General features: G+C 40.2%; 1 protein-coding gene across 1 annotated transcript in view; it reads right to left on the bottom strand.

Moving 5' to 3' along the window:
- The window catches only part of LOC112226965 (laminin subunit gamma-1), an 84,552-nt gene extending 63,373 nt beyond the window's left edge, over positions 1-21,179 (bottom strand). The window contains exon 1 of the mRNA XM_024391684.2: positions 20,520-21,179. Coding sequence (XP_024247452.1) covers positions 20,520-20,892 — 373 coding nt within the window. The 5' untranslated portion in view covers positions 20,893-21,179. The remainder of the gene's footprint in view (positions 1-20,519) is intronic.
- Positions 21,180-22,816: the final 1,637 nt, after the last annotated feature.

The raw sequence follows: 22,816 nt of genomic DNA, 5'->3' as shown, positions 1-22,816 counted from the left end.
ATATATATATATATATATATATGGTATTTTGGGCGTCGATTTGCCCGATATATATATATATATATATATTTTAAATCGGCAAATCGACGCCCAAAATACTGATTGTTATGTAAACTTGAAATCGGCCCTAATTAAATCGGCCATTCCGATTAATCGGTCGACCTCTAATTATAACGTGTCATAAAATCATATTGCTCATAGAAGCTTTCACAACTTTAATAGCTAATGACTTAACATGCACTGTTTAAAAGGCTTTCTGTTATCAATGTTGTGTTACAGTGAGGAATGAAAAGGAAGCAAGCGCAGAGAAAAAACCTGAGCTGTCACCATGGTAAACTCGTTGAATTAGATGGCACAGCATTTTCAAACATTCACTGGCCTTTCCAAGCTACACATGGTCTATGAATAAATAAGTGGGCATTGACCTTTGGACAGCTGCTGACACTAAAACAAGGCTAACCATATAAATGTGTTTGGGTGTGACGCACTGTTATCAAATAAGCATTTAGATCATCTGATACCAATTAGAGTACGCAACATTTTTATTTAGTCAGTCATCCATTTTTTACATGGTACTTAACAGTTGACAATCAACACATGCTAATTGGTAGGGGGAGGCTAAAACAGAGGTCAGATAAAAGCTCTCATTAGGTTTTCAGTTGTTTGCCAAACAATAATGACAAGCTTGAGGGTGTAGCACTTTCAAATCCTGTCATTCTTAGGCAGCCATTACACCACGCAATTTGCACAAAATTCTAGTGGCTTGCAATTCAGTTGCTTCTTGATTGCTTCATGAAACACCACTCATGCAACTAATCAGCAACTTGGTTGCATACAGTTGAAACGTTTCAACTTCATGCTACTAGTTGCAAGCAAGAGCCAATCAAAACAAACACTTTAAAAATAATAAGGAATAAGGTTTTGAAGTGTCTGTCCTATCTAGAGATAGGCGGGACGCAAATGTCTCAACTGGCCAAGTACCAGGGAAAATGCAGAGCGCCAGATTCAAATAAAATGCTATAAAATTCAAACTTTCATTAAATCACACATGTAAGATACTCAATTAAAGCTACACTCGTCGTGAATCCAGCCAACATGTCAGATTTTTTATATGCTTTTCGGCGAAAGCATAAGGAGCTATTATCTGATAGCCTGCACCATCTGCACAAGCAGTGAACAAAGGAGCTAGCATATTTCAACCCTGCAGGCGCTACACAAAACGCTGAAATAAAATATAAAACATGCATTACCTTTGACGAGCTTCTTTTGTTGGCACTCCAATATGTCCCATAAACATCACAATTGGTCCTTTTGTCCGATTAATTCCGTCCATATATATCCAAAACGTCCATTTATAAAGCGCGTTTGATCCAGAAAAAAAACAGCTTACAAAAAACACAACGTCAGTACAAAATATTTCAAAAGTTGCCTATAAAATTTGCCAAAATATTTCAAACTACTTTTGTAATACAACTTGAGGTATTTTAAAACGCTAATAATCGATCAAATTGTAGACGGGGCAATCTGTATTCAATACAGGAAAGAAAACAAACCAGCTCTGCTTTTCACGTCTTGCGCAACTCACAAAAGTGTCCCCAGTTCCGAGTTGGCCTACTTCTTCATTGCACAAAGGAATAACCTCAACCAAATTCCAAAGACTGGTAACATCCAGTGGAAGCGGTATGAACTGAAAATAGGTTCCTATGAAATATCCTTTGCCAAAGACAAATCAGGGAACAGAGAGGGGAGGAAAAAAAAGAAAAATTCTGAACAGTTAGTCCTCTGGGTTTTGCCTGCTACATAAGTTCTGTTATACTCACAGACATGATTCAAACAGTTTTAGAAACTTGAGTGTTTTCTATCCAAATCTATGAATAATATGCATATCTTATATTCTTGGCATGAGTAGCAGGAAGTTGAAATTGAGCATGCTATTTATCCAAAGCTGAAAATTCTGCCCCCTATCCCCAAGAGGTTTTAAGCATCAGCTGTCAGAGCAGCTTACCAATCACTGTACCTGTACACAGCCAATCTGTAAATAGCACACCCAACTATCTCATCCCCATATTGTTATTTATCCTCTTGCACCCCAGTATCTCTACTTGCACATCTATCACTCCAGTGTTAATGCTAAAATTTTTATTATTTCACCTCTATGGCCTATTTATTGCCTTACCTCCCTACTCTTCTGAATTTGCACACACTGTAAATAGATTTTTCTATTGCGTTATTGACTGTATTGTTTATGTGTAACTCTGTTTTTGTCGCACTGCTTTGCTTTATCTTGGCCATGTGGCAGTTGAGAACTTCTTTTCAACTGGCCTACCTGGTTAAATAAAAGGTGAAATTAAATTTTAAAAATCAAATCCTATCCTCGGAGTCAGGGTTTCCCAAACTTGATCCTGTGGGCCCCCTCAGACTAAACTGCTGATTCAAATAACCAACTCATCAAGCTTTGATTATCAGTTGTGTAGTGCTTGGGCAAAAACCAAAACGTGCACCCAGGTGGGGTCCCAGGTCTGAGTTTGGGAAACCCTACTCTCAGTGACATATGTGAGTGACATAAGATGTACAATATGGCAGTAGATCTTCGGTCTTTGGCATAGGTTAGGTTCAGGCCTAGGTATCTTGGCATCCCCTAGTCAGATGTTGGCCGGCTCCCCCAAAACCACTCTGTGGAGGTCTAGGGTGTGGATGCAGGTTGTGTCTTCAATGCCTAAATCCTTTGTCTTCTGGAGTGAAAGAATATACACATAGTTGATGAAATCTTCATTGAATGAAGGGAAAGTAAATACCTTCCTAAAAATATTAGTTTCCATTGGAATTATGCTTTGTGTGAGCAATAATTGTGTTGCATTGGTGTTCTTGCATTAAATTCATAGTAATATAATATTACACCCAATTGCTGTCAGACTTACATCATTTTGTAGTTTTGCATGGCTAATATGTGGTGGTTCTAATTCAACACTGCCAGCAATAACGCTCCAGGCTCATGAACCGGAGGATAGAAGGCAAATACACATGCTTTGCTACTTGCATAGACAATATGGGAATGTGGTTATGGAATAAATCAGAAACTGATAACTAGTACATTTCAGAGTTGGCCAAGACCAGACCAGACTAAAGGCTGCAACGGAATGGAACGACAATCAGAGTGATATGCTTAATTGCTTACTAATGAACACCTACACAAAGCTAGCTAGCTAGCTAAAAATAAATTATTTTATTTTTTATATTTAAAACCACAGACTGGATAGCAAATGTGTGTTGCTTAGAGGGCCTAAAAGTAACACCCTGCCACCTGCCGGTAGATTTTGGCATTGGCGGGTAAGATGTCGATTTTATTAGCCACGTTCGCGGGTGGTCATGGATACACAGTGTGAGTAGTTTCATGGCCGTTGTGAGTAAAAATAGTCAAGTATGATCACATTTATGGTAAAATGCTGAGGTAGCTGCTTTCAAAGTATTTCTGTTGTTTTGTTTCATAGCTGGTAAATTAAATTGCACAAAGTCAAAGAACTGCGAATCCTATCCCACCTTGCACTGCAACAATGCAGGGCTGTGCGTGAAGTGCGGAGTGAAATATACATTTAAAAATATATTTTTTTTTTAGAAGTGCTGTGCCCATGCATAAAAATTTATCTAATTTACTTGAACCGAAAGTCGACTGCAATGAGACTTTGTCCTTCTGTTTCTTCGCAATTTACATTATTTTGTTCACAAGCTTTTCAATGTTTGAGTTTCAACTGCTAAGGAAGAGCAGACCATGCTCCTACTTGTCAGACTCAATCTCACAGGCAAACATGATGGATCACATTGCCATGGTAACCTCCCACCCTTAAAGGGGCAGATGAATAATGTTTCTCATTTGTGATATTTTGGTTAACATTTAAAACAATACATCACTTCTTACTAGTAATTTTTTTTTTTTACACATTAAAGCATAAAATCAGTCCGTTTTGTTGGTGTAATTGTAACAAAAAATTATAATTTGGCTGGTAAAAAAAATCTGCATGGCTGCCACAGTGGCTGGTTGATCCATTAAATATGTAATGCTTTGCTGGAACATAGTATGATTAATGTTAGATGAGTCGTATAATTTATATAAGAGGAATAGCTAGTAAATGCTCCTAAACTAACTAAACTAACGTTATTTTTGAGTTCTAGCTAGCCTACCAGCTTTGAGTGCACTATTGTTACGGTCCGTCCATCAGTTCCCGAAGTACCTATCCACTCCTTCCAATCACCCTGGTCCACAATCTTCATCCAACTTCCCTTTGGCTGGTAAAACTTTTTTGTTTTTACATTTTTTTTTGCAGTCTGTTTGCAGTTAACAGCATAGTCCTTCCTGAAACTTATTTTAGTTCACTCCTTAATGTTGTCCATGTTTGTTGTGGAGTGAGTGACTGGGGTCATTACAGGGGATTTCCACATAATGCGATAATTCGGATATGTCATGTTGGTGCTCGCAAGCAGGCTAGGTATAAGCAGCCAATCCAGTAGGGTCTGGAAGCTATAATGAGCCGCGATGTCGCAGAGCATTTGCACGAAGTTCAGCTTTCCCCAACTTTGATCCCGCCCTGTTCACACTTCTTCTCCCATGCTCGCATCTTGTCGTCACCTGTGTAAAACCACTATTAGGAGGAGAGGTAAGTGGCCACACATATGTGAAAGTGCGCAGGCCAAATTTCCTGCAAATCAGACCCAACAAACGTAATTATAGCTGCGGCCACAGACTTCAAAGTATTTTATTATCTGATCCTTGCCTCTTGATTATGGCTATTTGAATTAACATTTTTGACATACAGTGCCTTCAGAAAGTATTCATGCCCCTTGACGGTTTCCCACATTGTGTTACAGCCCGCATTTTCATTTGATTAAATTGAGATTTTGCGTCACTGGGATACACACAACCCCCCATAATGTCAAACAACACCATTGTTACGGCAAGCGTAAATAAATTCAGGAGTAAAAATGCGCACATAATTAATAATTCAAATAAGTTACATGGACACGCAGTGTGTAATAGTGTTTAACATGATTTCTGAATGACTACCTTATCTCTGTACCCTACACATACAATTATCTGTAGGGTCCCTCAGTCGAGCAGTGAATTTCAAACTCCAAAGTCCTGGAAGGTTTTCAAATGCCTTTTGTTAGATGGGTCATTTTTTTAAATAACAGACATAACATATCCCTTTGAGCATGGTGAAGTTATTAATTACACTTTAGATTGTGTATTAATACACTCAGGAAGGATACCTGTATCTTTGTAGTGACTCTCTTTTTCTCTCAAACTAGAAAAGTTTGACCTAAACGGCTGTCAGGCTACCTTGGCAGGAACAACTCAACTCACCCGTTGTTTCCAACGGGTGGATGGGGTTTGCTGACAACACCCCAGTGATATCAAAGCACCTGTTGCTGCGCTTTGGCAGTGCAAAGGACTGCCCCTAAACTTACCACTGCCCTTATAATTATCTCAGACCGTTAAGAATGTTTCAACTTCAAAGTAAACACTGATGAATGGACAGCAAACAGGCTGCAGTTAAGCTTTTTAGGGATCCCCAATCACATAATGAATATTGAGTGTAAGGTCTCCAAAAAATACAAGGTTCTGTCTTGAGGGCTGTGCGTAAGAGACTTTCCCTATAAGACGTAAAGACATGCAGGTAAATAAAAGGTACAGAGAGATCCGGGAGAGAAAGAGAGGAGGATTGGCGGGATAGAGGGGACGATGTGGTCAGACGGATAGGAATGACCAAACAAAAAGGCTAATCCAGCAACTGAACAACCCCTCCCCAGGTAAAGAACACAGACAAAGGAGTTGTGTGAGCTTGTATGACTTTAGGAGGGAAAGGTGGGGAGCGGTCACCCATGCCTCAGATCTAAAGATAGGACTCTGTCATCGTCAGAGAATCTAGAGGCACCTTTGATAGAGAGAGGGTTTATTCAGTTACAAGCTTAAACTGCCACAGGTGGACATCCTAAAATGGCTGCATTTTTGCTTTAATAATGTGTCCTTGGTAAAGTTATTCCTGGTTGACAATATTTAAAAGAACTAAGTGACACTGACCAGTGATTTGCTTACCAAGGGTGGTCATCAACTCAAATACAATTGCAAGCGAATCCAACTTGAATCAAATAGGCTAATATCTAAGCTAAAAATGAATAATATTCAGGAGTACTTCAACTACTTGCACTAACAACATAATAGTACAGTTAAAGCAAAAGCACAATATTTTGCCAAATGGACAGAAAATAGCCTACACTTCAATTTACGAAGACTGAAATCCGTGTGAAATTAACAAGTAGGATCTAAGACCATATCAGTGATCAGCCACTGAAATCCAGTGGTCCTCTTGGGTTCCCAAGTGGGGCTAGGGCACTGCATCTCAGTGCAAGAGGCATCACTACAGTCCCTGGTTCGAATTCAGGCTGTACCACATCCAGCCGTGATCGGAAGTTGGCCCAGCGTCGGGCGGGGTAGGCAATCATTGTAAATAAGAATTTGTTCTTAACTGACTTGCCAAGTAAAGTAAAGGTTAAATAAAAAATAACCAAAAGGAGGGAATGTCACAACAAAGTGAAGAAATGGCCTTGTTCCACAGGAAGAGATTATATTTGGCCAGGCAGACAAGGGAAGTCACAGCAGTGAATCTGATTATACCTCTGGCTTAATTTATGTCTGCGGAAACCCAAGTGTTCTTTGGTGAGCTGGACAAATCCAGCACAACCATATCATAATAAAATTGTTCAAATTAAAAATAAAATTTTCAAATAGGCTGCTCTACTCTGGGATATATCTAGGCAGCTTTGCGAGAGGCCCACAAAGCCTAAGCCTAGTCCTGTCTAACATGCACAAAATATAAACTACACACGTTAAATACCTAACACCTATGATTAAATACACAATTTGACAGACTAAATTTCATGAATTTTCTATGACCAACAATTGGCGGTGTCTCTGTATGTACAGTTGAAGTGGGAAGCTTGCATACACCTTAGCCAAAAAGCTTTAAACTCAGTTGCACAATTCCTGACTTAATCCTAGTAAAAATTCAGTTTTGGGGCAGTTAGGATTACAACTTTATCTTAAGAATGTGAAATGTCAGAATAATAGTAAAATGAATGATTAATTTGAGCTTTTATTTCTTTCATCACATTCCCAGTGGGTCAGAAGTTTACATACACTCAATTAGTATTTGGTAGCATTGCTTTTAAATTGTATAACTTGGGTCAAACGTTTCGGGTAGCCTTCCACAAGCTTCCCACAATAAGTTGGGTGAATTTTGGCCCATTCCTCCTGACAGAGCTGGTGTAACTGAGTCAGGTTTGAAGGCCTCCTTGCTCGCACACGCTTTTTCAGTTCTGCCCACAAATGTTCTATATGATTGAGGTCAGGGCTTTGTGACAGCCACTCCAATACCTTGGCTTTGTTGTCCTTAAGCCATTTTGCCACAACTTTGGAAGTAAAATGGTCATTGTCCATTTGGAAAACCCATTATCGACCAAGTTTGAACTTCCTGACTGATGTCTTGAGATGTTGCTTCAATATATCCACATAATTTTTATTCCCAATGATGCCATCTATTTTGTGAAGTGCACCAGTCCCTCCTGCAGCACTCCCACATGATGCTGCCACCCCCATGCTTCACGGTTGGGATGGAGTTCTTCGACTTGCAAGCCTCCCCCAAAACATAACAATGGTCATTATGGCCAAACAGTTCTATTTTGTTTCATCAGACCAGAGGACATTTCCCCCAAAAGTACGATCTTTGTCCCCATATGCAGTTGCAAACTGTAGTCTGGCTTTTTTTTAATGGCGGTTTTGGAGCAAGGGCTTCTTCCTTGCTGAGTGGCCTTTCAGGTTATGTTGATATAGAACTAATTTTACTGTGGATATAGATACTTTTGTACCCGTTTCCTCCAGCATCTTCACATGGTCCTTTGCTGTTGTTCTGGGATTGATTTGCACTTTTTGCACCAAAGTACATTCATCTCTAGGAGACAGAACGCGTCTCCTTCCTGAGCGGTAAGACGGCTGCGTGGTCCCATGGTGTTTATACTTGCGTACTATTGTTTGTACAGATGAACGTGGTACCTTGAGGCACTTGGAAATTGCTCCCAAGGTTGAACCAGACTTGTGGTCTACAATTTTTTTTCTGAAGTCTTAGCTGATTTCTTTTCATTTTCCCATAATGTCAAGCAAAGAGGCACTGAGTTTGAAGGTAGGCTTTGAAATACATCAACAGGTACACCTCCAATTGACTCAAATTATGTCAATTAGCCTAACAGACGCTTCTAAAGCCATGACATACTTTTCTGGAATTTTCCAAGCTGTTTAAAAGGCACAGTCAACTCAGTGTTTGTAAACTTCTGACCCACTGGAATTGAGGTAGTGAATTACAAGTGAAATAATCTGTCTGTAAACAATTGTTACAAACATTACTTGTGTCATGCAAAGTAGATGTCCTCACCGACTTGCCAAAACTATAGTTTGTTAACCAGAAATTTGTGGAGTGGTTAAAAAAACTAGTTTTAATGACTCCAACCTAAGTGTATGTAAACTTCAGACTTCAACTGCGTAAAAAAAGTATGTGTAATGCGTTAGACACTGGGAGGCGGCTCTTTGATCCCATGTACCATCTCCTGTCTTTGTGCAAGGCACCTAATACAACAAAGTAGGGGGCAACTGTATAAAACAATCAAATTATATTGGTCACATACACATGGTTAGCAGATATTAATGCGAGTAGTGAAATGCTGTGCTTCTAGGTCCGACAGATTACTGCACTAACAAATTCAAAATTACTACCTTAAACACACACACACACACACACACACACACACACACACAATTTAAGAGAATGGAATAAGAATACGTACATATAAATATATGGATGCGCAATGGCCTGTGCAGCATAGGAAAGATGCAACAGATGGTATAGAATACAGTATATACACAAGTAATGTAGGATATGTAAACATTATTTAAAGTGAAATTATTTAAAGTGACTTGTGATATCATAAAATACATTTATTTAAGTGGCCAGTGATTTGAGTCTGTATGTTGGCAGCAGCCTCTATGTTAGTGATGGCAGTCTGATGGCCTTGAGATAAAAATCTGTTTTTCAGTCTCTCTGTCCCAGCTTTGACACACCTGTACTGACCTCGCCTTCTGGATGATAGCAGGGTGAACAGGCAGTGGCTCGGGTGGTTAATTGTTTTCCCCCATGTGTAACTCTGTGTTGTCTGTTCACACTGCTATGCTTTATCTTGGCCAGGTCGCAGTTGCAAATGAGAACTTGTTCTCAACTAGCCTACCTGGTTAAATAAAGGTTAAATAAAACATTTTTAAAAAATTGTCCTTGATGTTCTTTTTGGACTTCCTTTAACATTGGGTGCTGTATGTGTTCTGGAGGGCAGGTAGTTTGCCCCCAGTGATGAGTTGGGCAGACCCCACTATCCTCGGGAGAACCTTGCGGTTGTGGGCAGAGCAGTTGCCATACCAGGCGGTGATACAGCCCGACAGGATGCTCTCGATTGAGCATCTGTAGAAGTTTGGGAGGGTTTTAAGGTGACAAAACAGATTTCCTGAGCTGTTGCGCTTTCACCACGCTGTCTGTGTGGGTGGACCATTTCAGAAAACTTTCCACTTTCTCTAGGGATAGGGATGCCGCCTAGGCTTGCAGCCTTGCGAGGGTTAACATGTTTAAATATTTTACTCATGATGGCCACGTTGTAGGAGAGCCCACAGTCTTTGGTAGCGGGCCATATCGGCACCACCGTATTGTCCTCAAATCACGCAAGGAAGTTGTTTAATTTGTTTGGGAGCGAGATGTTGATGTCCGCGACGGGGCTGGTTTTTTAATCTGTGTTTATCTGTAGACCCTGCCACATACATCTCGTTCTTGAGCCTTTGATTTGCGACTCTTAGTCTCCATACTGACGCTCTGCTTGTTTGATTGCTTTGCGGGGGGAATAGCTACACTGTTTTCGGTCATCTTGCCATGATTAAATGCCGTGGTTCATGATTTCAGTTGTACGTGAATGCTGCCATCAATCCACGGTTTCTGGTTAGGGAAGGTTTTAAAAGTCACAGTGGGTACAATGCACTTCCTAATAAACTCACTCGCAGAGTCAGCATATGTCGATGTTATTGTCTGAGGCTACCCGGAACACATCCCAGTCCACGTGATCGAAGCAACCTTGAAGTGTGGAATCCGATTGGTTCGACCAGCGTTGGATAGACCTAAGCACGTTTTAGTTTCTGCCTATAGGGAGGGGAGAAACAAGATGGAGTCATGGTCAGATTTGCCGAAGGGAGGGAGGGCCTTGAATGCATCGCAGAAGTTAGAGTAGCAGTGGTCTAATGTTTTGCTCGAGCGGGTACAACAATCAATGTGCTGGTAGAATTTATGTAACTTTGTTCTCAAACTAGCTTTGTTAAAATGCCCAGCTACAATAAATGCAGCCTCAGGTTTTATGGTTTACTGTTTACATAGAGTACAGTGAAGTTCTTTCAGGGCTGTCAAGGTATCTGCTTGGGGGGAATATACACGGCTGTGACTATAATCTAAAGAAAATTCTCTTGGAAGATAATGATATCGGCATTTGATTGTAAGGAATTCTAGGTCAGGTGAACAAAAAGACTTGAATTCCTGTATGTTGTTATGATCACACCATGACTCTTTAATCATAAGGCATACACCCCCGCCCTTCTTCTTACCAGAGCGATGTTTGTTTCTGTCGGCACGACGGATATAGAAACCCGGTGGCTGTACCGACTGACAACATATCCCGAGTGAGCCATGTTTCCGTGAAATGGAGGATGTTACAATCTCTGATGTCTCTCTGGAAGGCAACTCATGCCTTAATTTCATCCACCTTGTTGTCTAGAGACTGGACATTGGTGAGTAATATGCTCGGAAGCAGTGGATGGTGTGCTCGCCTTCTTAGTCTGACCAGGACGCCGCTCCACCTGCAGCGATGACGCTGTTTTGGGTCGGCCTCTGGGATTAGAACCAATGTCCAGGGTGGAGGTCTGCCTCGGGAAAGTCGTATTCCTGGTCATAATGTAGGGAAGTTGACATCCCTCTTATAGCCATATAGTTCTTCCCAGCTGTACGTAATAACACTTAAGATCTTCTGGGCTAACAATGTAAGAAATAATACATAAAGAAAAAATTACTGCATAGTTCCCTAAGGACGTGAAGCGAGGAGATCATCTCTGTCGGCGCCTTCTTGCTTGGGCTTAGGCAACTGTGTAAAACACATGAGGTCAACCCTCAGTCTGGAGAGCTACTAGGGGTGCAGGCTTTTGATCAAGCTCTGCTCAAAACACAATATAGGTCTGGATTACAAGCTAATTTCTAAAATGTGGTTTGTTAGAGGTGTAAAGGAATAAAAGCTGCACAACCATTAGCTCTCCTGGAGGATGGTTGACCATCCTTTACGTACACTGAGTGTACAAAACATTAGGAACACCTGCTCTTTCCATGACAGACTGACCAGGTGAATCCAGGTTAAAGCTATGATCCCTTATGTCACTTGTTAAATCCACTTCAGTGCAGATAAAGGGAAGGAGAAAGGTTAAATAATGATTTTTAAGCCTTGAGACATGGATTGTGAATGTGTGCCATTCAGAGGGTGAATGGGCAAGACAAAATATTTAAGTGCCTTTGAACGGGGTATGGTAGCAGGTGCCAGGGCACCAGTTTGTTGTTCTACTTAAAAAAGATATATAAAGAGAACATGACAACAGTAGGGATTAACATGGGTATCTGGGAAAACTTCAAATTTCCCCAGAAAATGCAATGACAAGACCCGGGAAATTACAAAACAAATTCCCAATGTCGGCACTAATGCAATTCCACTATATACACCTGCGCAGCATCACCTTAGCAAAAAAATTGCACATTATCCAAACAAGTTGTCGCATGGAAGCCTTTAGCCTAGCTTATTTACGTCACAAAGTCGCCATAAATTCAAAGCACACGCATAATTGACACTGCCAGGCTACACATTCTACCCGAATGTAGTTCATAAACCCTACAGGAAACCATTACAGCATAGCTTATAAACGAACGAGTGCCTCTTTGAGCTCTCATTGTGACTTCAGATCATTTGGTTTCGGAGCTTATTTTTACTTTGTTATTTCATCATTTGTGTCCTTTGTTAAATGTATCTTAGCCTTTCCAACTTAATTTTTATTCAGATATCTGTGTGACCATCAGAAAAACCTAGGGTGTTAGAAATACAAGGTTCCCACGCTGAGATAATTCATTCACCAGCAAAACAATAGGATGATGGCTCATCGCCCCGTCCCCCGCCACTTTAAGATTGGTATAATTTGCAACAGCTGGCCAGTTTTAAAAAAATGACTGTCTTTTATTGTGTTTGGGAAAGCCTACAAGGAAAATTATGACTTGGGAACCTCAGGGGCCAGAGAAAGACTTTCCCAAAGGCTTTCCCACACTGCTGCGCACCATCTCTGGGATAGAGAAACTACTTCTGTGTGCTGGCCAAAGCTAGTCTGGCCATTAACCACCTCCAAGATCACAAAGGGTTAAGTTATGGTGAAGTGTTTCACATCCTGATAGTGAATGGTTTCCGATGTAGGCCTACAGAGGATAGAACATACAAAAGAGTTCAAGCACAACTTCAGTAGCAGAAGATTTGGCCAGTGGTACATTGAAAACAATATTATAAGTGAGTAGCATTAATTTAACTCTGAAGTATACATAGGAATTACATGTTTTTTTGAGTGGACATGCCTCAGTCATATCAAAGTCACCAACTTGGGTTAATAAATTATTTTACGATTGTTATCTGGATAATAGGCAGAACTGTTCATATCCTGCAGGTGTTCCCTGCACGTTCATAGGAGTAAAAGATTTAACAATGGTTTAACAGTTTGCTTCATTAGATTTACTTCACTAAATCATGTTGCTGCCTCTTGGAATACAAATTGTAACCAACCTTGGCAACCATTTGTGCAGTGTTAAATAGCCTAAGTAGGGAGAATCCACACCATTTAGTAAAAAGCTTCCCTTCTCCTTTAAGGATCTCAACAAATGCCTTTAAAAGTACATTTGAAACAGAAACCTCTAGGGGATGTCTCCCTCATTGTTCACATTCTTCATAGAGACTGACATTTCAGGGCATAGGTGAAGAGAATTCCCCTCAGAGATAGGCACATCATGAATATTCATTTCTCTTCAGCACTGAGTGTGGGCTAAACTGGGGAACAGAATTTGCCTGGGGATGAACTTTCCTGAACTTACAATTCAAACATTATTTTGTAAGGCATCGTCATGTATTTGAGGCCTAGGGATTCAAGAGTGGAGGATACTGTATTAGAAACACAGGAAACATCTTCAACCTCTCGTTAAATGTCTGCTGTGTTGTCAAGTCGGGACATGCCTTCTTCCTGCCCAAACCAGCCCTTCAAGGGCATACTGAGATGAAAGTCATCCAAGCCTTGAATATATACAAACAAAAGCTTAAATCTCAAAATAAATATGGTAATTTAACCAGTACTTTTATTTTAAGTGACTTATCATTAACACACAAGTCACTTGTCCCTCCCCAAAAAAGGTCTCACACTATTTGTACATCATTGTACGGTGCATGGAATCACTTTCCAAAATAAAATGCATTACCATCTTTTTTTTTTTTCTTCCCCAGAGAATCAAAACAAACATGTAGGCTACTCTGCCTATTGGCTTCTTCGCCTATTCAAGCCTGCCTCAAAATACAAATACAATTTAAGGCTCTCCTGGTGGATGACTAGCCACCTTTGGTAGCCTATAAAATATTGCAATATTACAATTACAACCAGGGCTCGATCTAAAGGGCGTCCTGTCATCCCTGGGCCGATTAAAAATGTGTCTACGGTTCAAAACAGACTCTGGGACAGTTCTGGGACGACAGATCCAAAATTCATACAACCACTGCACATTAGAAAATGTAAAAAGCAATGAGGCTGATGCAACAGATCAGTCTGTTTAGTTTAAAATGTTGACAAAGTTTTATTTCTTCATATTATAAGCTAACAATGCGCACATGGCTGTAGGCCCCAATGTTCCAAAATGCAATTAGCAGGAAAACACCATTCTCAAAAGCGCAAACGGTTTCATGTGATGATATGAAAATATCTGTTAGAAATCAAGAGGGATCGAGATCTAAAGATGTATCAACTAGCATGGGTTACTAATACAAATAGGATTACACATTTTACTGCTGGACAATAAAATAAAGTTGATTTGAAAACCAATAGAACTGGAGAAATATGCTGGTTTCAAATGGCATATTAAGCATTTAAATAATTCTCTCAACATTTTTGTGGTCGTTTGTATTTTGACAAGACTACTTTGAAACAAGGTAAGACATGCTTAATAAAATGACATAAAACAGCCAGGTTAACAATTGAGTTGGACTTCATTTGTATTTTTTTACAGGGACAGTGCACATTAATCAACGTTTCAGTAAAGTGTGCCGGTTTTAGCCAGCCGGCTAATTTTCAACCGCAGTCCCTGGGCAGGTTATTAAAAACAATTACAATATCGACAATCATTGAGCAGTGAGCACACACAGAGCAACATAGGACAAGCAAGATGTAGCATACAGACAGAGCAACATAGAACAAAAACCAACAAGACAAAATGCATAAAAGCAACAAAGTGTTTCCACACCTCACAAACTACAGACATGGAAAGCAGCAATACACAGCTAGGGATTATGTTCACAAATCTGATTGACCTTTAGCCATGTCTTCTGTGAATGTGTGATAAGTGGTGCAGTTATGTGTGTCTGATGGCAGTGTTGCCCTCTTTGTGAAAAACATGCAGACAGTTGTTTTTCACATTGAGATGCAAACACGAGTCACTGAGCCACTTTGTAACCTGGACCATTACAGTAGTGAGTTCTTGTGCAGCTTGTTGTTTGCTCTTTGCATGCACATATATCACTGTATCATCTGCATACATTTGAACTTCAGACCCAGTATAGACAGAAGGCAGATCATTAATGTACAGGCTGAACAGGAGGGGCCCCAGTATTGACCCTTGGGGCACACCCACATCATAGCTAAGAGTGGGCGACAGCTCATTGCTCACTCTGGCACACTGAGTTCTGCCTTCAGGGTATGATTTCATCCATCTCAAGGCATCGGGGGAAAAGTTGAACTTGGACAATTTTGTGATGAGAATCTTATGGTTAACAGTATCAAAAGCCTTCCTTAGGTCCAGAAACACAGCCCCAACAACACCCCCTTTTTCCATCTTGGACTTCACATTTTCCAGAAGAAAGTTAAAGCTAACTTAATTGTTAAACAGTTTCAAAATGCTTAACCACCTCCACTCAGATTCAAGGTGGGTGATGTGCTGTGTGCAACAGGCACGGTCCTTCACTCTCCGGTCTTGTGACCATTTGATCTGAACAAACCGTGCCTAGAGTATGTTGACAGAATCAAGCCTATAGCCGTTAATTATCCTTTATTATAGCTATCAAACATGACTGGCGTTTAGCATATATTTACGTTATTAAAAGTTTGGCTACATTTTCTGGCGCCTCATGTCAGCATCGGTTTGGAAACGAGGCTGTAGCCAATATGCATATCACCTACACTTTGACAAGTAGGCTTTTATATTTAAGTGAAAATTAAATTGGAATATGTTGGCCTCTCTTATCCAATTCTGATTGGAGTAATTGTTTGATATTGTGATGTGAGATTTTTTTTTTAACTTGTCCATTGTGAGATTTTTTAAATATATTTTTTTAACTTGTCCATTGTGACAACTTAAATCTATATTCTTCTTGTCTGACTTTATTTTATTGTCACGGACAAGAGCTAATGTCGAGCCCTGCATCTAGGCCAATCATTCTCTAAAGAATAAAATCAAATGCATAGCCGCACAAACAGCAAGATTTCAAATTAAAATATTTTATTTGACCTCAACAAGCCAACTAGCAACAAACATACTTCGAGTGAAGTCGATGTTTCCGTCAAACAAAGATTGGCAAACAGAATGTAAAGAGGGCTGCCTGCCTTAAAAAGAAGACAGGTCAACCACCTCCACCATTGTGGCTTTTAGTTTCTGAGAAGCAGAATAGGTGCTCAAGCACATCCTTTCCCACTCCCTTAGTCACCTCCCCACAGTGATTCACACAATGTGAACAATCAGTGAACTTATGCATTTAGTGATAATGGGAAACGAACAGAGGCCAATTCATGCCAAGGGTGCCAGCCTTGTGTGCTCTTGTTGTGAGACTTTGTAATCTATTAGAAGGCCTTTATGACTGTACAGAAATGGTTAACTTTTCCCCCTTGGACATACTGTTAACATTTAATAATATTAACAACTCAATAAGCTTGAAAAGTACTGGTGACTGACAAAATAAAATAAACAGTTTCTTAAATAGGGCATTGGGCCACCCCGAGCCAGAACAGCTTTAATGCACTGTGGCATAGAATCTACAAGTGTCTGGATATATAGGGTTGGGCTGTTTGCAGATTTTCATACCGTCATACATTTTCTGTACCATACCAGGGTATACGGTATTACCGGAAGTGCACAGTGGCTCTACTTAAAAATAAAAAACAATTTATGCAACCAGCAAATTGGATTGTATATCTCTGCTGTAACCAAAAAGCGTGATCTAAATCAAGCTCTGCTGTAACCAAGAAGCGTGATCTAAATCAGGCTCTGCTGTAACAAAGAAGTGTGATCTTGAAATCAAGCCACTCAGCTAGCAAGTTAGCTGTACCCCTGAGTTTGATATCATTTTATTATAGTTATACTTAACTTATAGTTAAAAGCAGTGGCATAGCACACACACACATTTTTAAAAAACATACCATCTGTATTTCACTCAAGCCTAGTCTGGAACTCTTCCATCATTTGGTGTTTTGTTGATGGTGGTGGAAAACACGGTCTCAGGCACAGCTCCAGAATCTCCCATAAGTGTTCAATTGGGTTGAGATCTGGTGACTGAGGGGGCCATGGCATATGGTTTATGTCGTTTTCATGCTCATCAAACCATTCAGTGACCACTCGTGCCCTGTGGATGGGGGCATAGCCATGGTAGCCAAAATAATGGCCCCACCCAGCATTTTATACATGACCCTAAGCATGATTGGATGTTAATAGCTTAATTGACTCAGGAACCACACCTGTGTGGAAGCACCTGCTTTTAAACAACTTTGTATCCCTCATTTACTCAAGTGTTTCCATTATTTTGGCAGTTACCTGTATGTCAGATAACACAGTAGTGTTCATGCCATTTATAGTAATCACACTAATATCACCAAGACAGCATCAGCAATCCTGAATGTTAGGGCTCATTGCACCAGGAGCTTAGGTAATGCCAAGAGGCAATTGGAATTGAAAATTTGAGTGCTACTTTACAAAAGGAAATTATATTTTACAGAGCTCAATCTAATCTCCCTCTTTACGCATCAAATAGCCTAGATACTGTAATCACACAGGCCAGTCAATGTGGCTACCGGTTACTTTGAACCGACAGAAACCACACTGTATTATCAAGTGGGTTATCACCAAACCAGAATATGTCCTCCAAACTATACATTACAGTCGAGTAACAATGGCATATGGCAGGGGTCGGCAACGGTCGGCAACAGTCGGCCAGCAGTCTGAAACCAGTCTGAGTGACTTTTCAGGGGCCACCCCCCCCAAAAAAAAAAAAAAAAAACACCAGGAATTAACCTAATGATATGTTCCCGCAGCTGAATCTAGTTTCCTACCCCTGGCTATGGTGTGCTTATCCTGAAGTGTATTGTGCTTTGAGCGCGTTATGGCGGAATGTGTAGACTGAACATGTAGTGTTGGTCCCATGTTTCATGAGCGGAAATAAAAGAACCCAGACATTTTCCTTACACACACACAAAAAGAAGCTTATTTCTCTCAAATGTTGTGCACAAATTTGTTCACATCCCTGTTAGTGAGCATTTCTCCTTTGCCAAGAGAGAATCAATCCCCTTCACAGGTGTGGCATATCAAGAAGCTGATTAAATAGCATGATTATTACACTGGTGCACTTAGGGCTGTAGCGGTGACCGTATTACCGGCACAGTCGGTCACGAGTCATGAAGGCAGTCAAATTCCCCATGACTGTTTAGTCATGGTAATTAGGCTTCTCCAAGCTCTGATGCTGCTGCTGGTCATTTAGTAGCCTACCAAACGTTCTAACTGCCTGGTACTTAGCATTCTATTGTCCCTCTAAATCACTAACATCAAGGCAAATGTAATCAAAAATCTAATCAAACACTTCGTGAGAGCCGATGTTGCACAACATTTCTATCAGATATGCAATTGCGGGAAAAAACAGAGTGATAGCCATTAATAAAAAGAGGAGGAACCCATGAGCTTTCTATAGGCTAGGCCTACTATATTTACTATAGTAAGCACATTGGTTACATTAACAACAGGAGTATAGGCTACCTGGGAGGCATGAAAATAAGCCACCGGGGAAAGCGGCCTCCATTCGCAATTGTAGGCTGTGTGTGGAAGCCAGGAGATGCTAAATATGTTTATGTTAATTAACGGTCAATTACCGTGAGATAGACAGTTATTTGCTTTACAATCACTGCTGACGAAATTTCGTGACCGCCACAGCCCTAGGTGCAATAAAAGGCCACTAAATGTCTCAAGTTATGAGGGAGGTAGCAATTGGCATGCTGACTGCAGGAATGTCTACCAGGGCTGTTGCCAGAGAATTGGACGTTAATTTCTCTACTATAAGCAGCCTCCAACATCGTTTTAGAGAATTTGGCCGTATGTCTAACCGGCCTCACAACCGCAGACCACGTGTGTGGCGTTGTGTGGACGAGCGGTTTGCTAATGTCAACGTTGTGAACAGATTTCCCCGTGGGGGCAGTGGGGTTATGGTATAGGCAGGTATAAGCTACAGACAAAAAACACAATTGTATTTTATCGATGGCAATTTGAATGCATAGAGACACCTTGATGAGATCCTGAGGCCCATTGTCGTGCCATTCATCCTCCACCATCACCTCATGTTTCAGCATGATAATACACAACCCCATGTCGCAAAGATCTGTATACAATTCCTGGAAGCTGAAAATGTCCCATTTCTTCCATGGCCTGCATACTCACCTGACATGTCACCCATTGAGCATGTTAGGGATACTTTGGATCAAGGTGTACAACAGAGTGTGCCAGTTCCTGAAAATATCCAGCAACTTCGCAGAGCCATTGAAGAGAAGAGGGACAACATTCCACAGGCCACAATCAACAGCCTGATCAACTCTATGCGAAGGAGATGTCATACTGCATGAGGCAAATGGACACAGCCGATACCGACTGGCTTTCTGATCCAAACTCCTACTTTTTTTTTCAAGGTACCTGTATTCCCAGTCATATGAAATCTGCAGATTAGGGCCCAATGTATTTATTTCAATTGACTGATAGTTCATATAGGAGCTCAGTAAAATATTTTAAATTGTTGCGTTTATATAATTTTTCAGTACAGACTACAGTCCACCAGCTTATCAAAGTTTGTTACCTTAGGATACAAAGAAGCTACAAGGAGACCTGACTAAACCACTCAGGAATGTCGAGCACTAAAACAGTAGTGCTGGGTGAATACTGAAACTAGTCTCAAATACTTAATGGAAAGTTAATCATTTGAAATTAACTCTAGAAAAAGCACTCTTCCAATCATTATTGGAAGGACAGTTATATTTCAGTACATAGGCCTGTAGATGGGCCTCCACAACATGTGACCCCCACACAGTTTAACTTAAAATGTCGTCTCACATTATCGTCCATTTCATCTGGCCTACTCTATAAAATCAATAAAATACTCATTAATCAAAGCTAACAAGACCCAGAAGGAGCATTTGATATTCATAGCTCGAGTCTAGAACTTTCAGCTGTGCGGCAGTTTGCGCAAATTCCAGTACGTAAAAGAATGACTAACTCTGAGAAATCAATTCCTCTGGTTAAATGTAATGCATGAAGAGCATGATAACCGGTTTCATGACTGTATACACAAAGAAATCGCAAATATATATTTTACACACAGATAGAATTCAATGAGCAGACAAGGTTAAAAAAAATAATGTGGCTCTGCCCTGAACAGGGCAGTTAGCCCACTGTCCCCAAAGCCGTCATTGAAAATAAGAATGTGTTCTTAACTGACATGCCTAGTTAAATAAAGTTAAAATAAATACAAATTGTATCTACTGATGGCGCCAGGAGCTGTCTTGTCCGCCGCAAAGAATTAAGCAGTCAGTGTGTGATTGCCATACATCTCGGCTTGTCTACTAGGATTTGTTTTCAAATTGAAACCAAACGTATTCCATTCTATTCGTGGTTTATATGAACAGTTATTTCGAGGTCAATGTTTGCTCCGAGTTAAAAAGCCACCCCCTAATCCGTCTGCAGATGAGATGAATAGTGCTCTTACGGTAAAGGTAGCTAAACATATTGGACTGTTTTATGCGCTTGAAACATAATATAATCAACACTTACCAAGATGAAGAGTTAGATTGATTGAGTGTGGATACTGGATGCCCGCTAACATAGTTTGACTTTGCCACCAGGTGGTGTCCTGTTGATTGTTGTAATCGGTGAGGTACACAGCACTGTGGTGTTGTCTGCGATCCCTGGCATCGCAGATGTGGCACGACTTGGTGACCCCCGTAACCCCGGTTTGTACGCAGTATTCTTCTGGTGGAGAGCCACAAGTATTGGTAGCTACCACAGTGACATTGAAAGCAGCGTTGACAAACTCTGGCATGCATCGCTGAGGACGACTCGAATCGTCAGTGCATTCATCCATAGCACTGTGGCTGAAGACAGCCAAACAAGTAAATGAAAACAAAACTTGAATAAACCAACCCATTCTCAGCTATTCTAAAAGCCGTTTCAAACTTAAGCTACAACTACACGAATCCCTCTATTACACCTTTGAACTTTAAATTGATTGGTAACTACCCAGTTACCACAATCTTGATAAAACAAGTAAAACCATACGGAAAACTTCCAATTGCTTCTCCTTAAAAATGCGTTTGTTCCTTCCAGAAGTATTGTCCTTGCTCTAACGCAGACTTCCACGGTCTCAGTACTTTGTGTCCACCGCCATGGAGAAACTTCAGAAGGAAAATAACTATATCCGACTACACCCTAGGATCTACTGCGCAAGTCAAAATTTGGAGAGAAAAAATCCCCACATCGACTTCCGCGTGAAGGATGCTTTGATGACGCGCCGAATCTAGGAAAAGGAACGAGTGGATGCAGCTCCGAGAATCTACACTAACGAGTTTAACATAACATTCTTCAAACTATCACCACTGTTTTAGTTTTCCACTCTTTTGACAGTGCGTATAGCCTGCCAGAAACGCAAAACCGCATAGGAAGAGTGAGAATTTCAATACAACACAATAGACAAACAAAACTTCGACACAGTATCAACCATGCATTATTTATTTATAAACTCGTGTAAAAAAAAGGGGGGGGGGGTGTCAAATTTAAAAAAAAACATCTGCAGATAATATTCAGACACGTTAATGAATAAACATACAGGAGTTGAAAAATAGTATCGATACAGATACCTCAAATAGTGTAAAAAGGCCTAGAGTAAAGTGTACATATGAAGCACAATTCCATTTTCGGATTCAAAGAAAAAAATAAACATTTCCTGCTGAGTAATGTTTCAACCAGATTCATCTGGTTGTTCTTTAACGGTTTTTATTCTAAACCAATCCGATTATTGTAGTTATTGACAGTTGTGTAACCTCCCAGTAATGGCCAATTTGAAAGCTGCAATACAACTTGTGAGGCAACCCTCAGATAAACTCATTATTCAGATATTTGATGTGACCATACTTGTGGTAAAATTAAGAGATGAATGTTCTGATATATTATTACTATTTCTTGCCAATTGAAAATGTTTTTTTTTTCTCATGCTAACAGTTGTGCCTTCATGTCAGTCACACAGTAACACCATAACTTTGAACTATAAAACAAGATAACACATTTCAGGCATTTACAGCTTACATTCTTAAATGCATTTTTTCTTATTTAACTGTTAAATGAACCTTGCATTGTTATGCACAGACACCATTTTTGTCAATTTGACATTTATCTCAGGTGGGCTTATTGGTATAGTAGCACAAAAAACACTCCCTCTATACAGAATGTAAATGGTAATAAACATATATTTTTCAATATGATCAATACTAACGTTGCATAATATTGCAGTCTGTGTCTATTTATACCACAAACCATTGGTTTCCAAATATTTTCTGAATAGACTTTGTTATTCTGTCTTTTTCATCTTAAATCACTGTTCCAACTAAGCCCAGTATGTTCCTATTAAGTCCGATTTGCATTGAAACATATGGATAGTGTTGATATCCCTAATATTCAGTGAACGTGAGCATAATGTTTTTTGTTCAGATTTAAGTTGATTAAAACAAACAAAATAGTTACGCAAAAGTTGCATCGATCCATGGTGCCTTTACCAAGATTAGAAACGATTAGGAACAATTAAAAACCTCTGTACTCTCTCCAATACGTTTGGAATGGACAGTTGGTCGTTGATGTGGACAGAAAATAATAAGATCAGGGTTGAGGGATAGTTTTGGACAAAAATGCAAACAAATGAGGGACAAGAAGATGACTACTCGTGCACTTTTGGGTGGGGGCAATGTCATAATGTTGTCCTTCATTCATCCTGGTGATTCTGCTTTTTGCTCCACCCCCTGTACTTTTGTAATACAACAGTAGAGGGGGAGATTTGAAACGGTCTTCAGATAGGTTTTAGG

This window comes from Oncorhynchus tshawytscha, linkage group LG28 (genome assembly GCF_018296145.1).
Source record: "Oncorhynchus tshawytscha isolate Ot180627B linkage group LG28, Otsh_v2.0, whole genome shotgun sequence".
NCBI lineage: Eukaryota > Metazoa > Chordata > Actinopteri > Salmoniformes > Salmonidae > Oncorhynchus > Oncorhynchus tshawytscha.
This window is presented reverse-complemented; position numbering and strand designations above follow the sequence as displayed.